The 19,055-nt window shown below is 33.3% G+C and overlaps 1 protein-coding gene across 2 annotated transcripts in view; it reads left to right on the top strand.

The window, feature by feature from the left end:
- BANK1 (B cell scaffold protein with ankyrin repeats 1) overlaps positions 1–19,055 on the top strand; it is a 395,229-nt gene that overhangs the window by 136,011 nt on the left and 240,163 nt on the right. For both annotated transcript variants that reach the window (XM_066280104.1, XM_066280103.1), the window contains exon 6: positions 15,033–15,138. In XM_066280104.1, coding sequence (XP_066136201.1) covers positions 15,033–15,138 — 106 coding nt within the window. The remainder of the gene's footprint in view (positions 1–15,032; positions 15,139–19,055) is intronic.

Below are 19,055 nucleotides of genomic sequence, written 5' to 3'. Positions count from 1 at the left end.
GAATGCAGACTGGTGCAGCCTCTGTGGAAAACAGTATGGAGATTCCTCAAAAAATTAAAAATTGAACTGCCTTTTGACCCAGTCATCCCAATTTTAGGAATATACCCCAAGGATACCATAGAACAGTTCCAGAAGGAGAAATGCACTCCCATGTTTATAGCAGCATTGTTCACAGTAGTGAAGATCTGGAAACAGCCCAAGTGTCCGTCAGAGGATAAATGGATTAAAAAGCTTTGGTACATATATATTATGGAATACTACTCAGCCATAAGAAATGATGACATCGGATCATTTACAATAACATGGATGGACCTTGATAACATTATACAGAGTGAAATAAGTAAATCAGAAAAAACTAAGAACTATATGAACCCATGCATAGATGGGACATAAAAATGAGACTCAGAGACATGGACAAGAATGTGATGGTAACAGAGGGTGGGGTGGAGGGGTGGGGAGGGGGCGAGGAAGGAGGGGGAGGGGGAGGGGGAGGGGAGGCACAAAGAAAACCAGATAGAAGGTGACAGAAGACAATTTACTTTGGGTGAGGGATATGCAGCATAATCAAATGTCAAAATAATCTGAAGATGTTTTCTCGGAACATATGTACCCTGATTTATCAATGTCACTGCATTAAAATGAATAAAAATAAGATTTAAAAAATGCCCAAGATTTTATCTCTCATTCAAAAGGCTACTTCTTATCTTTCCTTTTCCTTTACTGGCAAGTGGCAGTGTAGCCTAGGAAAATTGATGTTCCTATGGGGCAGGAGCAGGCATTAGAGCCTTTTACTGAATAAGCAATCACTTCATGAGGGCTCAGTGTTCTTAGTGCTAGAGGAATTTCCTCCTGTGTAAATGAAGAAGCTAGAGTGTATGATCTCCAAGGTCACTTCCAACTCAAATATTCCATAATTTTATGCCAAGACAAAAATACTTAACTGCATTGGAAATTATGACCACTCTCCATTAAAGAGGATAGGCTTGCATATGTGTGGGCTCTCTACACAGCCTTCATTTTACTTCTATTTGCACTCCTTCCCTACTCTTCTTCCAGAGAAAAAGGAAATGATTTGAATTTCAGGTTTCTTCCGTCAATTTTATTATTTGTTTCATATTTCTGATGAAAGATTTGGAATGAGTAGAGAAAGATCAGTAAAGTAAATGCAATTTGGAGGTTTATTTCTGGATTCGTTTTCCATATTGTGTGTGCCCTTAGAAGACTGGATCAATACGAATATGGCATAGCTATTAAAGTTCGCATTGTACTGACAAAATAAGTGACTTTTCCTTTATGGTATGTCTCTACCTGGGGTAATGGTCAAGCTATATAGTTAAACAATACCTGATTATGTTGTTCAGACCTAAGATTTAGATTTATATTCACCTCAGTTACAAATTATTGAATCAAATAGAAATATATTATTTAGTACGCTCATCCATTTATTTAAAGAAAAATAATAAATTGGTTAATTTTAACAGCAGATATAGGAGTTGTTACAAGAAAAAATAAATATTTCTAAGTGCAGATACTTAGCCATTAAGACACCCATACTGTTCTCTAGAATTCTTTCCTGGAAGTCATCGCAGTCCACTTTCATGCTTTTTGGCACCATGTGTTTAGCTATGTTCAGCTGCTGTTTGGAATATATTTTATTAGTAACTTGCTAATTTATAGTTTTGCTTACCCAATGGAAATCAATGCTTGCTCTATTTTCTATTTCTCCCAAACTAAAGCATCTCTCTTGCTTCTCACATTCCTCCCCTGTCGTTGCTGGGGCTGGTTTCGACTGCCTTTTACAGAGGATGCCAGCACGCTCTTGTGAGTGCTGCCTGTGACAGACCCTATTGGAGTGCGGGCTTCAGCTTTTACTATCTAGTTGTTTAGAGGGCTGATATTTTTCAACTATAAGGAGTGTTTTTAAATAGCCCCAAAACAAAGTATAAGTCTAACACACTTAACAGCGTTTCTTCATAGCTATTATTCATAACAAGATAATTACAGAAAATTAGAGAATCTGCCCCTGATAGGAACAAACCTCAAATCATTAATAACCTTTTGGAAATTAGAGATTGAAAAAATTATTGTGACAAAACATGTTTGTTTATATATTTTTAAAAGTCATTATGCTTCCTTAATACCTTTTATTTCCTCACCTTACAAATTCAATCCATCATTAAACCATATCAGTTTTACTTACTAAATATTGCTCACTTCTCTACACATCTCAGCCATCCCAGTGCATTGATCCACCACTATTCCTATTACCTAACAACTGTGATAGCCTCCCAACTGGTCCCCACTATGAGTTTCTTGCAAAGGACCTACATACCTTAAGTCCATAGTCAGTCTGAAAAGAAAGATCATTTAAATAGAAAGTTCTCAGCATTTATATTCACCTGAGTTAAAAATCACTGAATCAAATAGAAATATATTATTTAGTATGCTCATCCATTTATTTAAATGGCTCTGGGGTGTTCCCTTTTTCTCTCTCCAGTGTATCTCCATCCTCTCCCTCCCCCGTTCTAGACATACTGGCCTGGTTTTAGCTCCTAGGCTTTTATGATCTGATCTCTATCACAGGACCTTTATATATGCCCCTCTATCTGATTAAAACACTTTTCCAGTCCCTCCTCTCTTACTCTCTTCACTTCATTAATTCTAATTTATCCTTCAAATTTTGATTTTAGCATCTCTTCTGTAGTGAAGTTTTCCTGACTTTGCACATCTCCTATGTATCTCTATGTAACACTAATCCCATTCTAATTTGATGCCAGTGTGTGTGATATTTCTCAAAATAATGTCTGCCTTTCATTAGACACCAAGGTCAACAAGGGCAGAGATACTATCTATCTTTGCTCCTTGTTTCAGTTCCAAAACCAGGTACACTGACAGACACATAGCTACTCAATACATATTTTGTTGGGTGAAATAATGACAAAGTGAACGAATTTTATACATTGTTTGCCATCCAACCTCAGGTGGCCCACCTATCAAAACCCCTTGTTTCAATAGTCATTGGTTTCCTGATAACAAAGGCACAACCCTTCTTGAGAAAGTTACTGGACTACTGGCTGAAGCAGTGCTGCTTGTGACTGCAGTAGAAAAAGCAAGACAAAGGAAGGACAACAAAAGAAAAAAATCAAATGAAGAGAAAATGGATCAGTTCTGTGCTATCTAGATTGAAAACTAGAACCTAAAACAACACAAAAGAATAATTCCAGAATATATTGGAAATCATGGCATGAGTTAGAAAAACCGTTTTCGAAGGACATTTCTGGCCCTGGCCAGTTGGCTCAGTGGTAGAATGTCAGCCCAGTGTGTGGATGTCCCAGGTTTGATTTCCAGTCAGGGCACATAGGAGAAGCTAATATATGCTTCTCCCTTCTCTCTCTGTCTCTCTCTTTTCCCCTCCCACAGACAGGGCTTGGTTGGTGAAAGTTGGCCCGGGGCACTATGGATGGTTCCATGGCCTTGCCTCAGGCACTAAAATAGCTCAGTTGCCGAGCAGCAAACCACGGCCCCAGATGGGCAGAGCATCATCCCCTAGTGAGCTTGCTGAGTGGATCCTGGTTGGGGCACATGCAGGAGTCTGTCTCTCTGCCTCCCCTCCTCTCGCTTAAAGAAAAGAAGAGGAAAAAAAAAAGAGAAAAGAAGAGAATTAGAGAAGAAAAAAGAAAAAAGACATTTTTAAATTATATTAGGCCTTTATTTGGTTTAAAACTTGTCTTATATATTTAACATTAGGTACTTACAAAATAATTGTTAAAGGGACCTAAGAATGATATAAGACATGGTTCTTATGACTGCTCTATGTAATGCTTATAATAGAAAAACTTTGCTTTTTTGTTTCATCAATATTGTCATTAAATATCCTCATTAATGAATCTGTTCAAGTTAGATCAAATTAAAGTGTTGAGGCTGTTTACATTATGTACAGGGGGTCAAAGTTAAAAAATTCAGCATAATCAAGGGTTTTCAAAAAAAAATCAGCACATCATAGTAAATGATCTAAAAAAGTTTTTTTTGGTTTTTTTGTGTGACAGAGAGAGGGACAGATAGGAAGGGAGAGAGATGAGAAGCATCAGTTCTTTGTTGCGGCACCTTAGTTTTTCATTAATTGCTTTCTTATATTTGCCTTGACTGGGAGACTAGAGCCGACTGAGTGACCCCTTGCTCAAGCCAGTAACCCTGAGCTCAAGCTGGTGAGACTTGCTCAAACCAGATGAGCCCGTGCTTGAGCTAGCAACCTTGGAGTTTCGAACCTGGGTCCTCCATGTCCCAGTCCGACACTCTATCCACTGGACCACCACCTGATCAGGCTAAATGAGTTTTTTAAACCTTTATCAAATTGCCTTTATATGAATTATGATCTTTGTACATATTGCATTATTGATTTAGATGTCAGAAACTGCTAGTTGTCCCCCAATATTTTTCTTTGCTAACTTTTATGATATAACTTTTATCTAAGTATATGATAGTCCAGGTAATATTTCACTTTCTGACTCTTTTGCTGCTAGGTATAGCCACATGACTAGCAGCCAACAGGATGTCAGTGGAAGTGATACAAGCACATTTTTGATCATGTCCTTAAAAAGAAGGGTACAGTCACGCTCTCCCCTTCACTGACTTCATTGCCCTGTGATGCCAACAGGGGATGGATAAAACAGCCAGCACCATGAAAATAATGTACAGTAATAAAACAAAATAAAGCCTTGATCTCCTAGTCAGGGAATCACCATGCTGATCAGCCCTGACCTGCCTAATTCCAGAATTTTTTTTCAAAGAGAAATGGATGTTTATCTTGTTTAATCCACTGGCATTTTGAGTTTCTGAATTACAATATCAAAACTTGCATTCTAAGTAATTTAAAAGATATGTTATATAATTTAAGAATTTAGGAAGAAAAAAACAAACTAATTTATTTGTTCAGTTGATTCAAAAACAAATTTGGGGAATAGTATTCTCATTGATAGAATTGTGTAGTTTTCTGAATCACAATTATTATTTTCATGAGTTGTTATATCTGAGCACTCACATCATAGTATTTAGAGTAAAGGGAAATAGCGTTTACTGGAGATTTTACGTACATACTCATTTTAACTGTAATAATTTTGTCAGTTAAATATTATTAAGTTAAGGTCCATAGCTAGTGAGTTCTGGAACAGGTTTCTCAGATCTCAAAATATATTTTCTTTGTTAGAATATAACTTCTAAGTTATTTAAAGAGATTCTATAACATTATAAATACCTAATCAATAACAAGTATATAAAGCAAGCCTTAAATTGGATTGACTTTTATATTCTTATTTTTACTTTTGTGTATGTAGTCACAGGCAGGTTGAAATTTTAAGAACTGACACACTGAAAATGTAGAAAACTTAATTCGATAAAAAAAATTATTGGTTCTATTCACATATTTAGATTATTCTTTTAAATTAACTGCTTGGACTCATAAAATTATTTAAAGAAAAAGAAAAGGTGTTATGAAACCCTAAAAAGTATTTGTTCTACTTTTTTACCTATCATTTTCTTTGCAAGCCTCAGTAGGAAATTTTGTTTAAGATATGTTATGTAAACTATTTATCTTATTCCCCTTTAAATGGCTATTTTGGCTCCCTTTCACAGCACACTTTATGAACAATGGAACAAATGAAGTGACTTTTCTTTCTTTTACTAGTGAAACTTAAACAAGCATAGCAATTTGTTATAATAAGAACAAGATGTTTTCAACTCAACTACTGGCTTCCATTTTACGTTTTTAAATTTTTTATTTATTTTTAAAATTTATTGTTGTTGGGCCATTTCATTTAATAAAGTCTCACAACGGCAGACAAGCACACAGGCAGGGGAAACTGCCTCTCAGGCAAACAAACAGCAAAAATGGCCCCTCACAGTGGCGGGCCGGCTACTCGCCTCCCACAATCCCTCTCTAGCCCAAACAGGGGTGCCCCCTTTCACCACTCTTATTCAACTAAATTCTGGAAGTTCTAGCTACAGCAGTCAGACAAACAGAAGAAATAAAAAGCATCCAAATTGGAAAAGAAGTAGAACTGACTTATGTTTTAGATATCTGAAGGTAAAGCATAAAATACTACAACAATTTCATAGATTTTTCTTCTTTTATCATGAATATTTTACAACCCTCCTATGGTTATGTCACTGATATTGTTTCTGTTATTAATCAAGACTCTATTATCATGGCCTTAGCCAGATGGCTCAGTGGACAGAGAATAGTCCTAGTACACGGTCATGGGTTCCATCCCCAGTCAGGGTGCACACAGAAGAAGAAATGAATGGTTCACAAATAAAGTAAAAATGGAACAACTAAGAACAACGAGCTGATGCTTTTCTCTCTTCCACTCTCTCTCCCCATCTCCCTTTCTCAAATCAATAGGAAAATAAATTTAAAGACTTTTATTGTCTTTCTCTAATAGATTTTAAAAATTACCTTAATATTCTGTGACCAACCTTATAGGTTTCTTTACCCAACATCAATGTTAAAACTTCTGTTCTTTACCTATCTTTATTATGGAAGCTGGGAAAGCCAAATTTCCTCACTTTTAACTGTGAAGCTAGAGTTGGTCATATGAGACAGTCTTAGTCAATGAGACACAGATAGACATCTTTGGAGCATTTGTTTTTCTGATTAAAAAAGAAAAGAATAGATATGGTTGTCAATAGCCACCTTCTCCATGTCCCTTCCAGGTATGTCTAAACATAAGTATGCTATCTATCGTAAAACCATGAAACCATAATTTATTCTTTATTTTATTTAAATTGTGCTTCAGACTTTATTCTTTCTTCCATGACTAGAATGTGGTATAAAACACAATTTGTTTAGAATGTGAAAGCATAAATTAAAATCCTTATATTATATTTATTAGCTCTATGATTTGGGGTATTACTGACTTTTTGGACCATAATGATCACATCTATAAAAACAGGCTTTTAAAAAATCTATCTTGCAGGAATGTTATGAAAGTTGTATATAAACTATATAAATCCTAGCAAATTATAAGCACCCATCATGTAGTAGTTATTGGTACTACTTAAACTCTTTGAGTCTATTTTATTGTATGCACTTACCTTATATGTAGAATACATAACCTTTCACACCTTCCAAATATCTGAAGTATCTCTGAACTGCTTACAAAAAATTCCCCTAAAATATTTTTAAAGGAGCCTGACCTGTGGTGGCGCAGTGGATAAAGTGTCAACCTGGAAACACTGAGGTTGCCGGTTCAAAACCCTGAGCTTGCCTGGTCAAGGCACATATGGGAGTTGATGCTTTCTGCTCCTCTCCCCTTCTCTCTCTCTCTCTCTGCCCTCTCTATAATGAATAAATAAAAATAAAATCTTAAAATATATATATATATATTTTTAAAGAACAGTTTCTCAATGCCATCACACCACAGCAGTGTTCACACTTCTCATTCAAGAAAGAAGCAAATTAAACTTTGAAGTGGTGCTGCTAAATAAATAGCTATTTATCCCAATGAATTCAACTTTGCGTAATGAATATTTTCTTCTGGTTTGTTTATATTTAATTAAATTTTTAGTTATTAGAAATTGTAATTCACATGTATTTGTAAGAAATAATAGAGAAAGTTTGTGTTTGATAGTTTGTACTTTTTAAGGAATTGGTTCATTCCTCTAACTTGTCAAATTTATAAATTTAGTTGTTCATAATATTCCCTTGTCGTACTTTTGATGTCTGCAGGCTCTGCAGTGATATCTCTTGTTTCATTCATAACATTGGTCATATGTATCTTTGTTCTTTTGTTTTTTGGTCAGTCTTGCTAGCAGTTTCTCAATCTTCTTGATCTTTGAAAAATCATCTCATTTTGCATTTTTCTGATGATCAGTGACAGTGAGTATCTTTTCATATCTATTGGTCATCTGTATGTTCTCTTTGAAAGTGTCAATTCAGGTCCTTCACTCATTTTTTAATTGGATTGTTTGTTTTCTTGGTGTTCAGTTATATAAGTTCTTTATAGATTTTTAGATATTAGCTCCTAAGATGAGTCATTGGCAACGATGTTCTTTCATTCAATGGGTTGTCTTTTCATTTTGTTGATGGTTTTCTTTGAGTGCAAAACCTTTTTAGTTTGATGAGTCCCATTTGTTTATATTTTGTTTGTTTGTTTGTTTCTCTTACCCATAAAGCTATATCAGAAAAAATTTGCTACAAGAAATTTTTGAGATTTTACTGCCTATGTTTTCTTCTAGGATTTTTATGGTTTCAAGACTTACATTTAGATCTTTAATTCATTTTGAGTTTATTCTTGTGTATGATATAAGGAGATGCTCTAGCTTCTTTTTATTTTTTTGTATTTATCTGTCCAATTTTCCCAATGCCATTTATTGAATAGACTGGCTTTACCTTGTTGTGTGTTCTTGCCTCCATTGTCAAATATTAATTGACCATAAAGGCATGAGTTTATTTCTAGACTCTCTAATCTATTCCATTGATTTACATGCCTTTTTTTATGCCAGTACCATGCTGTTTTGATTACTATGGTCTTGTAGTATAGTTTAATGTCAAGTAGCATGATGCCTCCAACTTTACTTTTCTTTCTCAGGATTGCTGAGGCTACTTGGAATCTTTTGTAGTTTTATATAAATTTTTAGAATATTTGTTCTAGTCCTATGTGATAATAACATTGGTATTTTCATATGAATTGCACTGAATTTATAGATTGCTTTGGGTACTATGGGCATTTTAATAATGTTAATTTTTCTTATCCATAAACATGGCATATGCTTCCACTTATTTGTATCTTCCTTAGTTTCTTCAGTATTGTATTATTTTCTGAGTATAAGTCTTTTACCTCCTTAGTAAAATTATTTCTTAAAATTAACTTATTAAATTAAATTATTAAAATTAAATTAAAATCATTATAAGTTCCTTATTTTTTTATTCAATTGTAAATGTGATTGTTTTCTTAATTTATCTTTCTGTTGGTTCATTAACCCCATTGAGATATTACCTCACACCTACCAAAATGGCTATCAGTAAATCAACTAACAACAAGTATTGGTGAGTACGTGGAGACAAGAGTACTCTTGTGCACTAGTGGTGCAAATACAGATTGGTACAGTCATTGTGGAAAACAGTATGGAGTCTCTTCAAAATATTTAAAATGGTACTACCTAATGACCCAGCAATTCCACTGCTGAGAAAATAGTCAAAGAAATCTGAAATGATAATTTGAAAGAACATATGCATCTCTATGTTTAATGCATCATTATAGCTAAAATTTGGAAGGAACCCAAATGCCTATCTGTAGATCAGTAGATCAAAATCAGTGGAATATTTACACAATGAAATACTACTTGCCATAAAAAATAAACAAATCTTACCTTTTGCAACAACATAGAGATGGACCTGCAGTGTATTATACTAAGTAAAATAAGTTAGAGAAAGATGAATATGATTTCACATATATAAAGTATCTAATGAACAAAATAATCTAATCAAACAATATAGAAATTGACTCATAGATATGGAGACTGACAGTTGTCAGAGAAGAGGGGTGTTGGGACTGGGTGAAAAGGTGAAGGGATTAAGCAAAAAAAACCCCTCATAGATACAAACAACAGTATGGTGATTACCAGAGGGAAAAGGGGGAGGAAGGGAAGCTAGAAGAGGGTAAAAGGGTGATCAATGATGATGGAAGGAGACTTGATTTTGGGTGGTGAATATATAATACAGTATATACAGGTGTTGTATTATAGAATTATACACTTAAAAACTATAGTTTTATTAGTCAATGTCACCCCAATAAATTTAATAAAAACTAGAAAAAACAATCTTGTTACACTGATACTTTTTTTATATTTTTAGTTTTATTGATTTCTATACTATATTATTTTCTTCTCTCTGCTTGCTTTGAATTTATTTTACTCTTTTTCTAGGTCTTTGAAGTGGGAGCCTAGATGAGATGATTGACTTGTGACTTTTTCTCTTTTCTAGTATTTATAGTTGCGATAAAATTTTCTCTCTGCCCTGCTATTGCTGTGTTGCACAAATTTTGATATGTTGCATTTCACTGTCATTTACTTTAATGTGTTTTTTAAACTCTTCTTGAAATTTCCTTCCTCTTTGACTCATGGATTTTGAATTGTGTTGTTTTGTTTCCAAAATTCAGAGACTTTTTTACTCTCTTTCTGTTATGGAAATATAGTTTGATTCCATGCAGTTGGAAGACACAATCAGTATAATTTAAATTATTTTAAATTTTCTGTTATATGTTTATGTCCCAGGAGATAATCTATCTCAGTATATGTTCCATGGATATGTGGTGAGAATATGTATTTTGCTATTGTTGAATGGAATAATCTATATATGTTCATTAGATCTTTATTGATTAGACTTTTGGATAATAAGATATTGTATTTGAGTTTTTCTATATTCTCATTGACTTTTTTTTACTAAGAACACTATTACTTTACTTTTTAAATTCAATGCTATAAGCTATAGCATTTCTTCCATTGAAGTATCATGGTGCCTCAGATTTCTAGTGAGAACTCTTGCTCTTTGAATTCTCACATGTGTCTCAGAATCTCAGAGCTGAAAGTAATTCCAGAGGTTATCTTATGACTAACCTATACATGAGAGTAGGAATTCTAGGACATACCAGTTTCTATCTACTAAGTTTTGGAAAGAAGTAGAAATTTATCTTTTTATGTAAAATTATCAATGACTAAATAATAGGTTATGCAGAAATCTCATAGCCATTGACAGAATTTTTTTAAAAATTATAAACTAATGTATGATTTTCATGTTTTTTTATTTCTCTTTTTCATCTCAGACAGCTCAAATATATTCTTTTGAACTTTAGTATAAAGAAATGCAAATATATTGCTAATAATGTATTGCTCTGTTGCTCCTTTCAAAGACTCCTTGAAAAAATTAAAAGGATAACCTCAATGAAGTATCACCTTATACCTGTTAGGATGGAAATTATCAAAAAGACAAGAAATAACAGGTGTTAGTGAGGACGTGAAGAAAAATAAACCCTTGTGCATTGTTGGTGGGAATGTAAATTAGTGCAACCACTGTTGGAAAAAGTAAGGTTCTTCAAAATATTAAAAATAAAAATACTATATCATCCAGTAATTCCACTTCTAGGCTTTGATCTGAAGGAAATGAAATCACTAACTGGTAAAGATATATACACCTCCATGGTTATTGAAGTATTATTTACAATAACCAAGATATGGAAAGAGCCTGTGTCTACTGATGGAGAAATAAAGAAAATATAATATAGATAGATAGATGATAGATAGATAGATAGATGATAGATAGATAGAAAATAGATAGATAACGGAATATCATTCAGCCATATAAAGAACAAAATCTTGACATTTGTAACAACATGGATGGAACTTGAGAACACTATTCTAAGTGAAATAAATCAGACGGAGAAAGACAAATGCTCTCATGTACATATGGAATCTAAAACAGCTCAGAGATACAAAGAATAGATTGGTGGTTGCAAGAGGCTAGGGTATGGTATTGGGAGAAATGAGCAAAGGTGGTCAAAAGGTACAAATTTCCTGTTATAAAGTCATGGGGATATAATGTAGAGCATGGTGACTATAGTCGTTAATATTATATTGCATTATAGAAAGTTGCTAAAAGAATAAATCTTAAAAATTCTTATTTCAAGAAATAAATTTTATTACATATGGTGATGGATGCTAACTATATATATTGTGGTGATTATTTCAATATAGCAATGTATACACTGATACATTGAATCATTCCATTGTACACCTAAAACCAATATAATATTATATATCAATTATACCTCAATTAAAAAGGGGTAATTATTGCTAATATAAAATTGTCACATCTTTATTTGTAGAATAAGTTTCATTTGACATCAGTATTCAACTGCATAAACAATCATAATCATGCTGCAACTTAAATAAGTTTAATCCAAATAATAAGCATTTCCATGTTAAGCATTGTGAACCCTAAACAACTTCTCAAGGCTTACAGCATGAATAATAAACTTTTTTTTTTTTTAATAAACTTTTTATTATGGCACTTTTTGAAATGCCACTTCTTTCTTCTCTCTCACTCTACAGTAGTCTTATATAAATTCAAAAATACTTAACCAGGTCATGTTCCATGATTCCTACATGCCTGTAAGCAATTTGTTCAGTTAGTCCAGAATGCTGGTCTTTGTAATAGGTATGCCATAAGTAGGAGACTGTTTCAGTTTTGCTTGCCTCCTCTTAAAATTAGGGAAATAAAGTAGACATATTGTTACTGTATATTTGCAAAGGAAAAAAAAAAGGCCAAGATGAATATTTTCTCTCACTTTGACACAGAAATAAAATAGAGTATACTTTCTAACCCTTACCTTTAAGAGCTAGATTCATTATTTTATTATTTTATGTATTAAGACATCACATATATTTTATCAAAATTTAGTTTAAAATATTTCAGTGTTATCGTTGACCTGCTCTGATTTCTTTTATAATTGGTATTTAAGTAAAGACTTTTGTTTTCTGCATCTATTTTTCTATTACTTTACAATGGGGAACAAAATTTTTGTTGCATCCACAAAAACACTTGTTCTTACCTAATTCGAGTGTGCTGATCTCAAATCTGACATTAGTTTTCCTCTGTAAGCTATACCTTTTTATGCAATTCAAGATTAGAGGTTTTCATCTTATTGTAAAATTTTCAACATTTAGTTTAACATAATGAAGTAAAATGTCATCTTTGTGAAAATATAATAATTTATATAATACAGTAAATACAGTAATACACTAAAAGATAAGATTGCATCAGAATTTGTCTACAATTTTGATATAGAACATATTAAAACTCTTATTTTAATCATATAATTTGCACAAAACTTATATAAATTCTATTCAGGAAAAAAATTTGCATTTGTAGCTCTTGCATTTGTGTACTTGTTGAGGACAATCTTGTTTGATGCTCCAGCAGTAGTCTGCACATCACTAACAGCTCCAAGCTTTTCAGGAAACTTACCAAGGTGACAGACAGTTCAGGAAGTGAATCTTAACACTCATGTTACATCCAATGTCACGGAAAGCCAACATCATCCTTTGAACAAGAAGTTCATAGTTTTCAACTTTTTTGTTGCTAAGGAAGTTCTTTGTAACTGCCACAAAAGACTGCCATGCTGCTTTCTCCTCCTTATTCACCTTCCTGGCAAATTTGTCACATATGAGGGTTCAAAATTTGAGGTCCATCGAATACACCTGCTTTTATCTTCTCGAAAGACAAGGCAGGAAAAGCAGAAATAATATTTTGAAAGCATTCACTTTCTCTATTCAAAGCCTGAACAAACTGCTTCATTAAGCCAAGTTTGATGTGAAGTGGGAGAAAAATAATACTATCTCAATTAACTGCAGGTTCATTCACAATATTTTGCATCCCTATTAGCTTCACATTTCAGCCACTCCTTCTCTGTCCAGTGTTTCTCCCAAGCTCAGCTGTCCCACAAACACAGAAAGCAAGGGTACTTCGTGAAACCTCTCTGTTGCCCTAGCAGGAAATTTTTTAAGATCAACACAAATGATCCAGTTATGCTCCTCATACTTCAGAAAGTTGAGGACAATTTTTATGTCATTATAATCTTTTCACAGATGAGTTGAATAACCAATTGGAACCGCTGCATAAACATTACTGTTGTGTAGGAGAACACTTTTCAGACTCTGTTTAGAACTGTCAAGAAATAGCCACCATTCTGTTGAACTGTAAGTGGTAACACTAGCTGGCTGAGAAGACTACTTATATCATGACAGTAAACAAAGTGTTTGTCTTTGGGAAAAAAGTTCACAAAAATTTGTTCATGCTTCCTGAAATGGGATACTTTAACTGACCAGTGAAGTATATACATTCTTTTCTTGAAGCCTAAAGGGTAATAACTTAGCTGCTTTCTTTGATAGGCCCAAATCTCTTACTAAGTCATTCAATTCGGGTTGGCTAAACTGCTGAGGGGTTAATGACTGCTTGGCATCAGAAGAAGACCCTTCAGATTCTATAACCATTTCCTCATGCATCTTATCAAAATACACTTGATCACCATGTTCACTTTCTTCATCCTTAGAAGAAATAAAACCATTGAAAACTGGAACCAGGAGTATCTCAAAGTGTGGGATAGGATGTATTGCTGAAGGAATATTAGGATATGCAATCATATGCCATTTTTTCTTGCCGATGCCCTTTGTATGGATCAGACAGAAATAACAGTCACTGCTGTGGTCCTTACATTCATGCCCAACATGGAAATACTAAAGGGCATTCCTTTGTGTTTTCCTTTTGTCCAGTCACAAAGCATTTTCTCACAATTATAACACACAATTTGAGGAGCCCAATTCTTGTCTTGATCGCCAAGGGGAACTTGAAAATAGGCAATATATGCACGTGTCACAAATGATGAAATATTGTGCCTTTGACATTGAAGTGTTTAACAGCCACATATATAACAGAAGATGTCAGGACTATTCTTACATTTTCGCTTACTTGAAGAAGCCATGACTCAATCTTAAAACAAAATAAGAGGGTGTTTTTATCAGATAATAATTTTTTACATTTAAAAACAACTACAATTATGTAAAAGTGATGTTTTTAAAACATTAATTGCCTTGTGGTTATGTTCAATCCAAGAGTCATTGCTGTTTAACTCCAATTCAAAAACAAATGCATGCCATTAACTGTAACAAAAAGAAATTAAAATTGCATAAAAAAGAAAGCATGCACCAAAAAATGGATTTCAGATTTAGAATCAGCGATGCAGAAATATATAGAAACAGTTATAAAACCTCATGCAACAGAAAATTTAAAAAAAATTTGTTCCCCAGTAATTGGTATTTAAGCAAACCCTAATGTTTTGTATGAGGTTTTAAAAATAGTAATAGTATTATCAAAGATTACTCAGTATTTACTTCAGCTAATAACTTTTTATTATATTGCACTAAAATGAGTTTCTCTGTGAATAAATGAACTAATTAAAAATGACCTTTACATTTGAAAACAGAATAACATGGAAGAACTTGATGATGTTCTCACATCTTTATTCAGACAAGAGATACCAGATTATGAGTTCCGATCTCTCCAAACTGAAATTGACCTTCAAAAAGAATGTGAGTATTTCCAACTGCATCAATTATTCTTTAATGTCATATTTCAATATGACAGTTGATGTTGATTGATAGTAAATTTTATAGATAATAATACAGTTCAATTACTGATTAGATATTTTAGAAAATTCCTATCATTTTGTGAGAGAGCACACTAGTACAAATTTCTGAAGGTTCATTTGGTAAATTTTTTTAACTCAGGCCCTAAAAATGTGCATAGTTTTTTTAAAATCAGTAAACTTACTTTCTAGATTTTTATACCAAAGAAACGTTTAGGAAAGTACATTTGTAATAGAGACTGTTCACCAACAATTTTAACATTGTTTATAATTTTACCAAAAGTAGAAGTCACTTAATCTTTGTAAGATAAATAATTAATTAAATAAATTTAGTGCATTCATTAAAGCAACTGTCAGAAATGAACTTTATTTTAAATTGGTAGGCTGGCTGAAATGAACTTTTTATATATACTTCATTTAATAAAAGCAGGGTATGTAGCAGTAGAGTGCAATAATCTATTACAAAGTACATATGTTCAATAGTGCATATCTTATATCTATAAATTGTCGATCTGGACAGACATGTACCTGTTGACATTAGTTATGTTTGGGGTTTTGAATTTTCAGGGATTACATTTAAAATTTTTTACTTAAGTTGTGTTTTGTACAATGACTCTGTACTACCTGTATGATAAAAAGAAAAATATAAGAATCAAGAAAAGTGTATATAAGAACTATACAAAAAAAATCACACTTCTAAATGTTATGATAAGTTCAGTAGTACATTTTCAAAATTATTCCTGCATTGTCTGTTTATAGTTCACTTACATGCCTAGTACATGCTAAACACTATGAGAGAGAAAGAATATGAAAGATCTACTGTAGGCATATTAAGGACTATAGCAGAGGACATTTTATTTCTGTACAGTCTCTCTCTACTTAAAGCACCTTTATACTAACCAGCTGACAAGCTTCAGGTCAGCAATAAGATTTCTAAGACACAGCAGATTGTGATTCATGTGAATGTGTGAGAACTTGTATTACCTGTGGTGAGGTTATCATTCCCTACATATCGTTATAAGGAAATGGCAGTGATAACCTAGCTTTGATTAAGTAATCTTGTATGATTAGTGAAACATATTTTTGTTTCACATATATTTTAATAATACATGTATTTTAACAATATATAGTTTACTTCCAAAGTTTAGAGATTGGATTAGGATAGAAAATGAACATGATATGATTTCTCACTTAAAACACATTTTTAAAATAAATTTTTATTAATTTTAATGGGGTGACATCAATAACTCAGGGTACATATATTCAAGGAAAACATGTCCAAGTTATCTTGTCATTCAGTTATGTTGCATACCCATCACCCAAAATCAGATTGTCCTCCATCACCTTCTATCTAGTTTTCTTTGTGCACCTCCCCCTCCCCCTTCCACTCTTCCTCCCTCTCCGCCCCTCCCTCCATAACCACCACACTCTTGTCCATGTCTCTTAGTCTCATTTTTATGTCCCACTTATGTATGGAATCATGCAGTTCTTGGTTTTTTCTGATTTACTTATTCCACTCTGTATAATGTTATCATGATCCAACCATTTTGTTGTAAATGATCCGATGTCATCATTTCTTATGGCTGAGTAGTATTCTATAGTGTATATGGGCCACATCTTTTTTATCCAGTCATCTATTGAAGGGCTTTTTGGTTGTTTCCATGTCTTGGCCACTGTGAACAATGCTGCAATGAACATGTGGCTGCATGTGTCTTTACATATCAATGTTTCTGAGTTTCAGGGGTATATTCCCAGTAGAGGGATTGCTGGGTCATAAGGTAATTCTATTTTCAGTTTTTTGAGGAACCAGCATACTTGCTTCCATAATGGTTGTACTACTTTACATTCCCACCAACAGTGAATGAGGGTTCCTTTTTCTCCACAGCCTCTCCAACATTTGCTATTACCTGTCTTGTTGATAATAGCTAATCTAACAGTTTTGTGGTGGTATCTCATTGTAGTTTTGATTTGCATTTCTCTAATAACAAATGAAGATGAGCATCTTTTCATATATCTGTTGGCCACTTGTATTTCTTCCTGGGATAAGTGTCTGTTCATGTCCTCTTCCCATTTTTTTATTGGATTGTTTGTATTGAATTTTATGAGTTCTTTGTATATTTTGGATATTAGGCCCTTATCTGAGCTGTTGTTTGAAAATATCATTTCCCATGTACTTGGCTGTCTGTTTATTTTGTTACCAGCTTCTCTTGCTGAGCAAAAACTTCTTAGTCTGATGCAGTCCCATTCATTTATCTTTGCCTTCACTTCGCTTGCCTTTGGAGTCAAATTCATAAAATGCTCTTTAAAACCAAGGTCCATGAGTTTAGAACCTATGTCTTCTTCTATGTACTTTATTGTTTCAGGTATTATATTTAGGTCTTTGATCCACTTTGAATTAATTTTAGTACAAGGGAACAAACTGTAGTTGAGTTTTATTCTTTTGCATGTGGCTTTCCAGTTTTCCCAGAACCATTTGTTGAAGAGGCTTTCTTTTCTCCATTGTGTGTTGTTGGCCCCTTTATCAAAAATTATTTGATCATATATATGTGGTTTTATTTCTGGACTTTCTATTCTGTTCCATTGGTCTGAGTGTCTATTTTTCTGCCAATACCATGCTGTTTTGATTGTCGTGGCTCTATAATATAGTTTGAAGTCAGGTATTGTAATGTCCCCTGCTTCATTCTTTTTCCTTAGGATTGCTTTGGCTATTCGGGGGATTTTATAGTTCCATATAAATCTGGTGATTTTTTGCTCTATTTCTTTAAAAAATGTCATTGGAATTTTGATGGGAATTGCATTAAATTTGTATATTGCTTTGGGTAATATGGCCATTTTGATTATATTAATTCTTCCTATCCAAGACAAGGAATATTTTTCCATCTCATTGTATCTTTTTTGATTTTCCTTAACAATGCTTTTTAGTTTTTGTTATATAGGTCCTTTACATTCTTTGTTATGTTTATTCCTACGTATTTTGTTGTTGTTGCAATCATGAAGGGGATTATTTTTTTGAAATTGTTTTCTAATGTTTCATTTTTGGCATATAGAAAGGCTATGGACTTTTGTATATTAATTTTGTATCCTACGACCTTACTGTATTGGTTTATTGTTTCTAGTAGTCTTTTTGTGGAGACTTTGGGGTTTTTGATTTATAGGATCATATCATCTGCAAAAAGTGATGCCTTTACTTATTTTTTTCTGATATGGATGCCTTTTATTTCTTTGTCTTGTCTGATTGCTCTGGTTAGAACCTCTAGCACCACATTAAGTAAGAGTGGAGAGAGTGGACAACCCTGTCTTGTTCCTGATTTAAGGGGAAAAGCCTTCAGTTTTGTGCCATTTAATATGTTAGCTGATGGTTTATCATATATGGCCTTTATCATGTTGAGATATTTTCCTTCTATACCCATTTTGTTGAGAGTCTTAAACATAAAATTGTGTTGTACTTTATCGAAAGCCTTTTCTGCGTCTATTGATAAGATCATGTGGTTTTTGTTCTTTGTTTTGTTGATATGGTGTATTATGTTAACCGTTTTACGTATGTTGAACCATCCTTGAGATTCTGGGAAGAATCCCACTTGATCATGATGTATTATTTTTTTAATATGTTGTTGTATTCGATTTGCTAGTATTTTGTTTAGTATTTTAGCATCTGTATTCATTAGAGATATTGGTCTGTAGGTTTCTTTTTTTGTGCCGTCCTTGCCAGGTTTCAGTATGAGGGTTATGTTGGCCTCATAAAATGTGTTTGGAAGGATTGCTTCTTCTTCAATTTTTTGGAAGACTTTGAGTAGAATAGGAACCAACTTTTTTTTTGAATGTTTGATAGAATTCGCTAGTATAACCGTCAGGGCCTGGACT

Source organism: Saccopteryx bilineata, chromosome 5 (assembly GCF_036850765.1).
Source record: "Saccopteryx bilineata isolate mSacBil1 chromosome 5, mSacBil1_pri_phased_curated, whole genome shotgun sequence".
Classification (NCBI taxonomy): domain Eukaryota; kingdom Metazoa; phylum Chordata; class Mammalia; order Chiroptera; family Emballonuridae; genus Saccopteryx; species Saccopteryx bilineata.
This window is presented reverse-complemented; position numbering and strand designations above follow the sequence as displayed.